Source organism: Euleptes europaea, chromosome 5 (genome assembly GCF_029931775.1).
Source record: "Euleptes europaea isolate rEulEur1 chromosome 5, rEulEur1.hap1, whole genome shotgun sequence".
Classification (NCBI taxonomy): domain Eukaryota; kingdom Metazoa; phylum Chordata; class Lepidosauria; order Squamata; family Sphaerodactylidae; genus Euleptes; species Euleptes europaea.
In genome coordinates, this window is record NC_079316.1 from 9,066,637 (window position 1) to 9,079,533 (window position 12,897).

General features: G+C 43.8%; 1 protein-coding gene across 2 annotated transcripts in view; it reads right to left on the reverse strand.

Moving 5' to 3' along the window:
- The window catches only part of ABCC5 (ATP binding cassette subfamily C member 5), a 59,693-nt gene that overhangs the window by 34,392 nt on the left and 12,404 nt on the right, over nucleotides 1-12,897 (reverse strand). The window contains exons 2-6 of one of the 2 annotated variants that reach the window (XM_056849423.1): nucleotides 9,618-9,775; nucleotides 9,231-9,386; nucleotides 7,503-7,650; nucleotides 2,627-2,860; nucleotides 1,733-1,906 (exon numbers count right to left, since the gene is read on the reverse strand). In XM_056849423.1, the coding sequence (XP_056705401.1) occupies nucleotides 1,733-1,906; nucleotides 2,627-2,860; nucleotides 7,503-7,650; nucleotides 9,231-9,386; nucleotides 9,618-9,775 (870 nt within the window). Of the gene's footprint in view, nucleotides 1-1,732; nucleotides 1,907-2,626; nucleotides 2,861-7,502; nucleotides 7,651-9,230; nucleotides 9,387-9,617; nucleotides 9,779-12,897 lie in introns of both variants that reach the window. The other variant, XM_056849422.1, reaches the window with a different exon arrangement.

A 12,897-nucleotide genomic window follows, 5' to 3' on the forward strand; every position in this document is an offset into this window, starting at 1 on the left:
AAGAGTGGGATATAAATCTAATAAAAATAAATAAATAAAATAAGGCAGCTTACCGTTAACAAATCATACCCCTACCACAAGTGAAACCAAGTACCTATAACTGGAGTGAACACATAGTCCACTTTAACCGAAACTCCTCTTTTCCCTCCCTTCTTTATGGCAAATGTTAGGCTGCAAAGACAAGTCCCTGCCATGAGGAGCCTATCCAATAAAGCGCCTTGTCCACTGAGGGAGCAGTACCTAGCAATAACTGGAAAATACATTTACCTGTGGCTCAGCAGTAGAGCATCTGCATGGCATGCAGAAGGTCCAGGGTTCAATCCCCGGCATCTCCAGTTAAAAGGACTAGGCAAGTAGGTGATGCAAAAGACCTCTGACTGCAACAATTCTATGTGACTATGTAGACAACCCCATGTTTCGATTTTATGCCAGTAAAGGAGATTGTATTGTATTGTGAAAGACCTCTGCCTGAGACCCTTGAGAGCCATGGAGAGGGGCCATGGCTCAGTGGTAGAGAATATGCTTGGCATGCGAAAGGACCTGGGTTCAATGCCCGGCATCTGCAGTTAAAGGGACTGGGCAAGTAGGTGATGTGAAAGACCTCTTCCTCAGACCCTGGAGAGCTGTGGAGAGGGGCCATGGCTCAGTGTAGAGCATCTGTTTGGCATGCAGAAGGTCCCGGGTCCAATCCCCAGCATCTTCAGTTAAAGGGGCCAGGCAAGTAGGTGATGTGAAAGACCTCTGCCTCAGACCCAGGACAGCCACTGCTGGTCTGAGTAGACAATACTAACTCTGAGGGACCAAGGGTCTGATTCAGTATAAGGCAGCTTCATGTGTTCATTTACCTGCGGTATTGGTATTTCCCCCCAGGATGATGATGATGAAGAGGATTTGGGGAAACTACTACATCATAGGAGTTAGTAGGAGTTTCTGCCTACTAACAAAAAGAATTGCTGAGAACTCATGAAGGCTCAGATGAATAAATCCCTTTTCATTCCTTCTGCTATGGCCATGGCTTCCTGGTGCATGTCTGAACAGCAAAATCAGTGCAATGTGATAAGTACCAACCTTCGTGGGAAGGAAAGGCCACATAGGAAATGAGCCACATTTGCAAAGGAGGCATTCTGACATCTTCCCTTCCTAAGTTTCAAACTGTCTACAAGTAAGCAGGAAAAAGGGAAGACTAGCCAATTCCTAACAACATGAACACCTATTCACTGAATTTATATCCCGTCCTTGTACTTAAAAAGCACTCAGGGAGTCTTACAAAACAAATTAGGAATAAGAATGATAGTGATGACAATAAAACCAGGATCACAAGATGAGTAAAACAGTCAATAGTGAAAGAGAAGCAGTTAAAAACCCTTTCAAGGCCTATGCAAATGGAGATTTAAAAGGATTTTAAAACTATCAAAAACAGCCACAGAAAAAGAGATACGCACAACAAAACCAAGTTACTTCTCAGAATTCTGAAATTAGCGGAGACCAGCGTTCCGGTTTTGCTCTATGTGAACGATACCATCATTTCGCCCTGCGCTAGTCTGCAAGAGCCCTTGTGAACCTCCCAGTCATTGCCTATGAGAAAGCCTGGTGATTAACTATTGCTAAGATTTTAGTCTTTGCCGAAAACAGGAGATTGAGCCCCTTACAACGGACAGTGAACAGGTTCAATATTAAGCAAGTTAAGACCAACGTTCAATGCAAGGCTGCATGCTGAAGATCACCTACTCACCATTGCCGGGTAGAAGAGGATGAAGACGGCTGATCCCAAGAAGCCGGTTGGCCCCAGAATCATAACATTATAGATCATCCCTAGGATGGCAACAATAGGACCGCCCGCCAGCAGACTACCAACAGCAGCAGCCTCGAACATTCTCTGTCCATCATTGGAGCATACATTTATGAGCTGAAACACACACGCGCACAACTTAAAATATATCAACATCAAAAGAGCCCTGCTGGATCAGACCAATGGTCCATCTAGTCCAGCACTTGGGTCTCATGCAATGGCCAACCAGTTCCTCTGGAGGGCCAACAACAGGGCACAGAGGTGAGGTATTCAGAAGAACATCTGAAGAGCTCTGTGGGATCAGACCAATGGTCCATCTAGTCCAGCATCCTGTCTCGCACAATGGCCAACCAGTTCCTCTGGAGGTCCAACAACAGGGCATAGAGGCCGAGGCCTTCCCCTGATATTGTCTCCTGGCACTGGGATTCAGAGGTTGACTGCATTATGACAACCCTGTAGGGTTTTCAATGCAAGAGACATTCAGAGATGATTTACCACTGCCTGCTACCTTGGACTTCCCTGGTGGGCTCCCATCCAAGTAATAACTAGGGCCAATCCTACTTAGCTTCCAAGATCCAAAGAGATCACGCTAGCCTGGGCCATCCAAATCAGAGTGGTAAGCGCTAAAGGCACTTCATAGTTCTGTCTGTTCCATAAGATTAACAGGAGCACACCCTAATGAACAGGCTTACAGACCAAACACTTATGTGGGGGCTCACTGCATCTACTGCAGGAAGCAGTTGTTTAACCCAAGGAGTTGTGTACTCAAGGAATGAGTCGGAGACGCCCTTGCTCCAAGTTTGAATGACAATCAATAGAGAATGGACAGAAACCTACCTCTCCCAAAGACTTCTCCTTGATGTTTTTCAGCCTGAGTATTTTCTTAAAAGCCATGGTCAGGATAGCGCCACGCAGTCTGACCCCAGTGCGGTAATTTAAAGCCCACGTTAAAGCCAGGGACCAGGAGCGCACTATTTCTGTCATAAGGAGGCCAAACACCAACAACAGGCTGTACTGAAGGTTAGACTCCTCCTGCTGTGTGTACTCAAGGAGATGTTTCACAACGAAGGCCTACAGGAAGAAAGGCAGCCTCGCATGAACACCCCAACGTGTCAGAGGAACCATCTGATTGTTTTATGTTAAGTTAGAAATAAGTGAGCAACTTCCATTTCCAAATGAAAATTTGTATTTTTTTAAAAAAATATGCCTTAAGTGATCTACTGTGGCAGCTATACTATTGCCTGATGAAACCAAGAGGCAAGTCAAATTTACTAAGTAAAGAGAATAATTTGGAACGTCTCAAATCCTGCTCCTTCGTGCTTTCTAACTTAACATAAACCTGTCAGTTAGCTGAAAGCAATTCATCATCATCATTATTAACATGTTTAAAATAATCCGTACTTAAGGCAAAACAGAGCACATTAAAAAGATATATTCCTTTTACGAGACATTAAGACCTTTTTTTTATTTCTTTGTTTCAAACGTGCTTATTTGATAAAAAGGAACAAATGTACCTACAGTTGAACTGGGGAAGAGTGTGAGAAGGACATTTTGCAAAACATTCCTGAAAATAAACATCAGCAGTTTAATAGTAAAGCAAAGGACAAGCAGCAAAAAAGGAAAAAAAAGCACAGTAAGGTAAAAAACAGATTTAAAAAACCAAAACAAACAAACAAAAAAAAACCCTTTTACCCTCTCACCACCCTGTCCTCCCCCTCCAAAGACAAAAACGATTTTACCTCAGGAATCACATTTCAAACACCACCTGCAGGAAGAGAAAAACAGCCCCCAGCCTGTAAATCCCCCGTTACGCGTGCTGTCCGAAGGTATAAGTGCAGAGTATCATAATTCATGTTTGTCAGCAATATTAAGTACTAATTAATGGGAAACAGTAAAGGTTTATTTTTTTTTATATATATATATAGAGAGAGAGAGAGAGAGAGCACCGTATTAAAATAGGTAAGGTCTCAAAACACTGTACAAAAGGAATGATACTGTGGAAACGTACACCGTCTGCATGCATGTGGAAAAATTATACAGAGCCTGAATCAAACATACAGCCTAGCTTCCAAGGCAAAATAAAGTTAAACTACACATACACACACAAAAAAGAAAAAGAAAAAACTGATACAGGATCAATATTTTGTTTGCAATGTCCGAGGAGGCGTGAAAGACTTGAATAGATAAACCAGGAAGACTTCTGAAGCCTAGTGGATTCTCACATCTGGTTTAATATCGCTCTGATACTGTTAGGATCCCCAGCTATGCTTTTCCAACGCCTACGGATGCTGTTTGAGGGTTCCTTAATCAGGTCGGAGAAGGACCTTAGTACGCTGCGAGGCTTGACAATCTGAAACCCCGGAAGGCTTTCCGAGTCCACAGGAATCCTCTTGATTAAACAGGCTCAGCAGAGTTCTATGCAACACAAGGCTGGAAGGAAGGGGAAAGAAAGGCGCCCTACTTCAAGGAAAGGGTCGTGGCCATCAGAGCTTGGCGCCAAGTGACAGATTTTTTTAAAAAAATGAACGTAGAATGAACATACAAGTCCAGCGGTGGTCCATTTTAAAAGCCGCAATTGAGGATTCTGCTGGATAGAATTTCTCCCGTGAGTTCCCCACAAGCTCATGTAAAGCAATGTCCCTCAGGTCCCCAAAGTGACCACTGATTTAAAAAAACACGTTCACAACCCTAATCCAAGAGCAACTTCTCAAGTTCAAAGGTTACTCTACGCCAAGCTTTATCTTCCACCGGATTTGCTTTACATTCTCTACATTGACTAGGCGGCTGGGTTAGCTGGCACTTGAGCAAAATGATCTTTGGATTCCCTGCCCCCCCCTCCAACCCAGTGTTAAATCCGACAACCAAGTCACTGAGAAGGGCCACTAACCCTTCCCTGATGTAGGTTCACAAGCCACGTTGACAAGTGCGGCCAACGTTTTCTCATACACAGCGGTATGAAACGGCAAAGTCTCCAGGAGAACGCGGGCCACGTCAGCAGGAATCCCTTTTCTCTTCTAGTAATTCAGGGTGTAACCTTTTTTTTTTTTTTTTTGGCACACAGTTAGTGATCCCGATGAAGAATACGTAACATTGCTTACTCCTTTTTTTAAAAAAAATTAAAAAGTTGAAGCAGTTTTAAAAAAAAAATTAAAGGGAGGGGGGAACACAACATTTCCAATCTTAAAAATACCAATAAAACAATACCAGCATGTAAACCTAAATATATATAGCTATCAAAACTAGCAGAGGAACGGGCAATGACTCCTATCACAGTACTAGCTGTCTTTAGCTGCCTGTCTGGTCTTAAGCATTCCCAGTGAATAAACATCACCTTACCTTCTCATCTTGCCGTTGGATTCTGCCCAGCTTGACTGTTTCATTCTGATCGCAGAATATAGCCATCCTGGAAATTCTAAAGAACAGCTTCTGTCATTGGCTTCACTACAGCGAAAGATTTTTCTCCCCCCAAACCACGTCCAGCATTTTACAGCACAAAGACAGCTGTGACTGGAGCGGAAGAGTGGAAGGCGTACCTCGAGTGGCTCTCCCCCGCCCCCCAGGCCAGCCACCCTTACCCACGCCCTTCCCCCCCCCATCAAACACCAAATGAAAACCTCAAATTGCACTTTAGAGCAACAGGAAATTTACCTGTTTTCTGAACAAGAAGTGCTACTTCTGTGCTACCATGTTGGATACACATGATCACGCAAGCCCAGATTTAAGGATCTTTGCTCGGACCAAGCAAGAGTTCATCTTTGCCCCAGATATCAACAGGGCAGGTTTTAGCATTCGCCTGAATTAAACGCAACCGTCATTTTTGCAATTTCATCCTGCCCAGCTAAATTCCGAAGACTGTTTTTTTTTTGGGGGGGGGGGATTAACTAAACAGCCTCAACTAAAGGCAAATGTGAGTTCGGGAACAGTGCCAGACACGAAATTTCACAAAATTTGTATTTTGTGAAAAGATGATTGTATTGGTTAAGCAAGGAACTTCAAAATAGCAACACTGTCACTTTAGGCAATATTACCCCAAGGTATTTTAACCAACCCGCTTTTCTGCTTCCCAGTAGCATTCCATGTTCCCAGACCTTCGAACGAGAATGCCAGTTTACAAAGTCATTTCAACTTCATTCGATTTGCCCATTTGCATCTATATTCTTTTCTTTTTCTAGGCTTCGTTTTAACCTGAAAGGATGTGCTTCAATTTTTAAAAATGCTTCAATTAAAAAAAGAAGCAGCAGCACTCCTAGGGCACTTTCACACATACCGAATAATGTGCTTTCAATCCACTTTCAATGCACTTTAACTACCCTTTGCAAGTGGATTTTGACCTTTCGCACAGTAAAATCCGGGTGCAAAGTGCTTTGAAAGTAGATTGAAAGTGTATTATTTGGCAGGTGTGAAAGCGCCCCTAGTTATGCAAAGTCCAAAATCCAGTTTAAAAATAAAGAGGAAAATAGATTCAAGTCTCATTCCAAATGATGGACCAGTTAAAAGGGGCGGGGAATTGTTTAGAGAGCATACATGACTGAACAGCGATACGTATGCAGGGGAGGTTGCAAGCAACCAAATTTGGCACGGGTTGCGTTCTATAGGTTCTTTCCTGTCTTGCAAATTCACACATGGTGGATTGGGTAGTCTATAAAGCTAGTGGCAACTTGACTACCAGCTCTCTGCTAGAGGTAAGAGTACCTACAGGTCCCTGTAGTGAAACAATGACAGAAGCTCTTCTTGGGGGAAGCTGGTTCTGTTAAAACCTAATTCGTTCTGGCAAATTAACAGCACAGCCAACAAAACCTGCGTTTCAGTTTCCATCATTTGCTATTTACAATGGCAAGTCGAAAAAACAAAACAAAAACACCCCCCATTTTACCCCCTCCTCAACAAGGAACATAACAAGGCTGTTTCAAGGTTTAAAGATAACAGGTGGGGTTTAGGAATTAAGAAGAGAAAAGAGAGACGACAAGACCGTGTTTTAACATTCACAGTGCACCTCAGCTGTACTTACCCAAGCATTGAACCTCCCCCGCTTAACAGCGCACTGAAATGTGAACTATAAGAATAACACTCCTCCTACTCCTCAAGGGAAATTTGTAGAAGAATAGATTTAGTCAAGGTGTCAAAAAAAGGAAATCTTTTGCACAGCATGTGCAGCAAAACAGGCGACAATAAAACGGTGTGAACGTCAAAAGTTCTAAGGGTTGCGTCTTCATTACCGACTAAGAGGCAGCAACCTAACCACGCCACCAGAAAGGGAGGAAAACCTACCCGGCCGTTTGTGTCTATGAAGTCAGACAGACTGCGCTAACTCTGCGGAATCCCCTGAGGCTGATTGCTTAAGGGACTTTTAAAAAGTGACCTTAACGCCAGCACTCTTGTTTCCAGTCTTGCAGAGAAGGCACAAAAGAGTAAGCAACTTACACAAAGGATTACTTTTTTCTTCAGAAAACCTCAACGCCCTCCCCGATCCGTTGGTACAAGCAATTAAAAAAACAAAAACACACGCATACGAACACACATGTAAAACTAAGAGCTCGGAAGCGTTAAGATGCCCACAGCGTTCTGGAAAGGCCTATTTTCTCTCTGCAAAGGCAGGTTTATAGCTAATCAAATTGTTTCGAAGTTCCTATGTGAGGCCACCTGGACGCAGTCGCTCCGGCCATGGAATGGAGCCCACGCTGCGGATATCAGACAAAGGATGGATAGTACTTACTGGTCCACAGAAGCCGGCGAGCTGCGTGACCATCAGGCACACTATGGAAATGATGAGCCGGGTGCGGCAGAAGACCCACACGACCCTCCGGAGAGACGCTTCCTCTGGCCCCTGGTCCTGGATCTCCTGTTGCCAGAGCCTTTCTAATCTGAAGCAGCAGACAGGTACAGAAATGCTCGGTGATCTTTCTTCCCGAGCAACTAAAAAGAGCATTCTCTCCTGCACCACAGAGCGCAAGCGGTACAGCCAGACCAAACCCCCTTTAAAATCAGTAGCATTTTATTTTGTCAGAGTCTGCAGTTAAAGGGACCAGGCAAGCAGGTGATGTGAGCCAGCGTGGTGTAGTGGTTAACAGCTTTGGTTTGGAGCGGTGGAGTCTGATCTGGAGACTTGGCTTGATTCCCCACTCCTCCATGTGAGCGGCGGATGCTAATCTGGTGAACTGGGTTGGTTTCCCCACTCCTACACACAAAGCCAGCTGGGTGACCTTGAGCAAGTCACATTCTCTCAGCTTCACCTACCTCACAGGGAATCTGTTGTGGGGAGGGAAAGGGAAGGTGATTTTAAGCCGGTTTGAGTCTCCCTTACGTGGTAGAGAAAGTCGGCAGATAAAAACCAACTCTTCCTCTTCTGAAATACCTCTGCCCGAGACCCTGGAGAGCCACTGCCGGTCTGAGTAGACAATACGGACTTTTCAGTATAAGGCAGCTTCATGTGACAAGGGCAATTTTCATGTGGCGGGTCTTCCTATCAGAAAGACTCCCAAATATGCCGCCAAACTTAAGGATGCGAAAACCGCTGGGCAGCACTGAGGGAGAAGGCCCTCCATGGGGAGAACAGAAACACTGTACACCAGAGGTGTCAAACATACAGACCGGAGGCCAGATCCAGCCTCTTGAGAGAACTTATCCAATGAGCCAGCTGAGGCAGCAACCCCCGCCCCGGTCATGATCTGGACTGGCAAGCCTGCTGCGGGATTGCCAGATGAGGCAGCCACACACACCCCTCGATCTGGGCTGGCGAGGCATGGCCCAGCCCGACCAAATGACATTTATGTCATATCTGGCCCTCATAACAAATGAATAATAGAATCATAAATTGGGAAGGGACCACCAGGGTCATCTAGTCCAACCCCTGCACAATGCAGGAAATTCACAACTACTTCCCCCCCCACACACACACCCAGTGACCCCTACTCCATGCCCAGAAGATTGCCAAGATGCCCCCCCCTTCTCATGGTTGGCCTAAAATCATAGAATCAGCATTGCTGACAGATGGCCACGTGGCCGCTGCTTAAAAACCTCCAGGGGAGGAGCGCTCACCACCTCCCGAGGAAGCCTGTTCCCCTGAGGAACTGCTCTAACTGTTAGAAAGTTCTTCCTAATGTCTAGACGGAAACTCTTTTGATTTAATTTCAACCTGTTGGTACTGGTCTGTCCTTCTGGGGCAACAGAAAACAACATGGCACCCTCCTCTACATGACAGCCCTTCAAGTACTTGAAGATGGTTATCATATCTCAGTCTTCTCCTCTCCAGGCTAAACCTTTCCTCAAAGGACTTGGTCTCCAGACCCCTCACCATCTTTGTTGCCCTCCTCTGGACATGTTTCAGCTTGTCTACATCCTTCTTAAATTGTGGTGCCCAAAACTAAACACAATACTCTAGGTGAGGTCTAACCAGAGTTCGATACCCCTGGTGTACACGAAGACCAAACGGGCAAACTCATACCTTCGAGAGGTCACATCTGAAGACTCATGCGTTGACAAAGACCACACATCGTCGGTCAGCAGCTCTCCCTTCTTGTAGGCGACACGTGTCAGAGGAGTGAGCCACGAGAAAGTTGTATAGGAGAAAAGCCCAGCATTGTCGATTGGGTGTGGATGTCTATAAGCAGAGGAAGGAGAGAGAATAACCGAAGAACAAGAGGGAAGGACACTGAAGGAAAGGGAACACTTTATTCCTGCAGATACTGAGCGTCGGTTTCCCTTTGTAAGCTGAACTGTTGAAGTGCAAGTCCAAGGTATCATCTCAAGTTTTTCTAATAACAAGGCATCTCTCTGTCTCTCTTTTTTCCAGCCAGCTACTCCTGTAAGTTCATTAACAGGAAAGTCTTACTTGGAAGTTGTCCGGATGGGTTTCAGCAAGTTGAAGCCAAAGCGGTATTTCCCCTTGTGATGGCCCTCATCCAACATCCCCAAGTGAGAATTCATTGAGACGTCTAGCGGAAGGCCTTCTGCTCGAGCAGCTGCTTCCAATGCACTTTGGCATTCCACCTGCTTTAGAGACAAAATGGAAACAAAAACCCTCAGTGTGTCACATTGTTAGGCTTTAAGGCTGTTATTTCTGTCTCAGGCCATGTAATCTCTTACAGGTTCCTGGAAACAGCCCTCTTTATGGCATTAAAAAGATGTCCTGCACTCGCCCCCCCCCCCGATAACCGCAAACTGACTCTTCAAGGAAGGGAACAACAGCCAAAGGCCTCTGGCTCTTCTACCCCCACCACAAGGTATCTTGTAGCCAGCAGACAGTTTCCTGAAGCATAATTTCCTCTAGGACAAGAGCTCTAAAGGCCGGCAAAAGCTGACAATTGGTTTCTATTCACTCTGTTTTGCAAACCTAATTTTACTTATATTCTTCCAGGGGCTGAGGCCACAGTACGTGAATATCAGACTCATGACAGAGCTGGGTCTCCACTTCTGTGATGTATAGTACATCTCTTGACCTGGGGGTATGTGCAGAAAACCTGGGCTGTCTAAAGCCTATCAACCAAACCTTCTGAGAATTCAGCATGCCTAAAGCCAGTGCAATGGCATGGGAGAAAGGTGTTTTCGTGGGGCTTCTTTGCACCTCTCTGTACCTTGGGCGTCTCGCCTCCAACTCTTTCCCCATCCTACTCACTTAACCGAGCTACCTGCGCCAGTATCATGCCCTTTCAGGTACCCTAGCCCGCACCCTCATTGTCAGTCAATCAATCAACCAACCAACCAATAATTTATCTGCATAGACCATCAAATAAAGCAAATTTGAATAGTTAAATAGTATAGGATAAAAACAAATACAAACTGGATTTGCTATTAAAATGGTTAAAACTGGCAGGATTATCAAGAACTAATTAATATTCGAACAAATACTAAATATGGGTAAAATTAGAATGCTTGATAATATCCTAAAATTACAGAGGTTAAAACTAGAAAGAAAAAATAAATAAGTAAACATGCATTCAATCTGTAGGGTCAAACAGCATTTATTCTCTATTTCCTTGGCTATTATCGGTTTTTAATAAAACTCTTAAAAGAGAAAGTGCCAAAGCAGGACTGCAGCTGAACATCAAGAAGGCAAAAGTAATGACTACAGGAGAATTACTGAACTTTAGAGTTGATAATGAGGAGACTGAAATTGTTGAAGGCTTTCTATTCATTGGCTCCATCATCAACCAAAAGGGAGACTGCAGCCAAGAAATCAGAAGGAGATTGAGACTGGGAAGGGCAGCCATGAAAGAGTTAGAAATGATTCTGAAGTGTAAGGATGTGTCACTGGCCACCAAGATCAAGTTAATTCATGCCACCATATTCCCTATTACTATGTATGGGTGTGAAAGCTGGACATTAAAGAAAGCTGTTAGGAAGAAAGTAGATTCCTTTGAAATGTGGTGTTGGAGGAGTGTTACAGATACTGTGGACAGCCAAAAAAACAAATCAGTGGGTTATAGATCAAACCAAGCCTGAACTGACCCTAGAAGCTAAAATGACTATAAACTGAGGCTATCATATTTTGGTCGCATGAGTAGACAAGAGTCACTGGAGAAGACAATCATGATAGGAAAAGTTGAGGGCAGAAGGAAGAGAGGAAGACCCAACAAGAGATGAATTGACTCAATAAAGGAAGCCACAGCCCTCAATTTGCAAGATCTGAGCAAAGCTGTCAAAGACAGGACATTTTGGAGGACTTTGATTCATAGGGTTGCCATGAGTCGGAAGACGGCACTTAACACACACACAAGCAAACTCTGCCTGATTTTAATTGCTAGCCAAGCAAATCTAGCGATGCTTGCAGATAAGTTAGCCATTGTATCCGACAGGAGGAATGCTAAGTGTCGCTTTCTTCAAGGTCTGGGGCAGTCCACTAATAATGGGATCAATGAGCCTATATGGATGTGATCATATAGATTACACTCAAATAGCACGTGTTTGGTGGTTTCAAGAGCATCCTGTCTACATATGCATTTACGTGCTTCTAATGGTCGTTTATTATATAACCCATCCAAAAACGTGGCACTGTCAGTCTACCAGGGCGGATTTGATTTAAATCACTGGTCAGTAAGACTAGATTTAAATCATGGTTTTCAACATAAAGACTTGTGGAGTATTCTGGGCAAAAGGTTTCACTCTCATTTTTATTGCTTGCCTCTTTCTCCTCACACTTAACTCCTTGTGCAGATCTAGTCCACTCCAAACAATCTTCTATTCATTGAACGTCTTGATACGTAAGAGATAAGGAGTTGATTATTATTATTCATCATGAAATAAGGATTAGTTTTAAATTATGTAGCATTAGACTGTATTCATGCAATGTTTAAATTTTTTGGTAAATGAATTCCATTAATCCATTCACAACATCATGCTCTTCCAGAGGTTTCTGTAAAATTATTTTGGGTATTTTTTAAAAATAAAAAATGTTATAAAATAAACAGAATTGAGAAAAAGACCTTAATCCCATGTATGCAAAATGTAAACACGTCAATGAAGAAATTTCAAGACCTGGTGGCCGAACAAAACTGGAGATAGTTCACCTTGCAGTAATTTCACAATTAACCTGAAAAGTAGTTATTCTAAAAACGAAACCTTCATCTGATTGTAAATATTAAGATGACACCAGCAAGAATTAGTCTTTATGTAGAAATCCATGATTTAGATCAAGACAAACTAGTGACTTAAATCGTGATTTAAAACAATTTGATCTAAATGAAATCTACCCTGATTGCCTATCAACTTCATTGGATGCCCGCGAGTTCTAGTATTTTGCAAGAGGAATTTTTTTCTCTTTGGGCAAAAATGCATCATTGCTTTAGCCTCCTTTATTCCATTTCAGCCAGGATTGAACACATGCGTTTTGCCGAACATGCATTCGATCCTGGCTGAAACAGGGACTAAAGGAGGCTAAAGCGACCATGCATTTTCACCCATAATCTCCTCTCTGTTCCACGCCTAATTGTATAAACTTCCATCACATCCCCTCCCCTCCCATCGTCCTTTTTCCAACCTGAAGTCAGCTAGGGTCACACAAAGCTCTCATGCCTTCCCAAAATAACACCTGTGTTGGGGAAGACGCCAGGATCTATAGACAGAACATGGGTCAACAACTCCCGAGGGGCGTCGGCTTTCCAGCTACGGCTGGC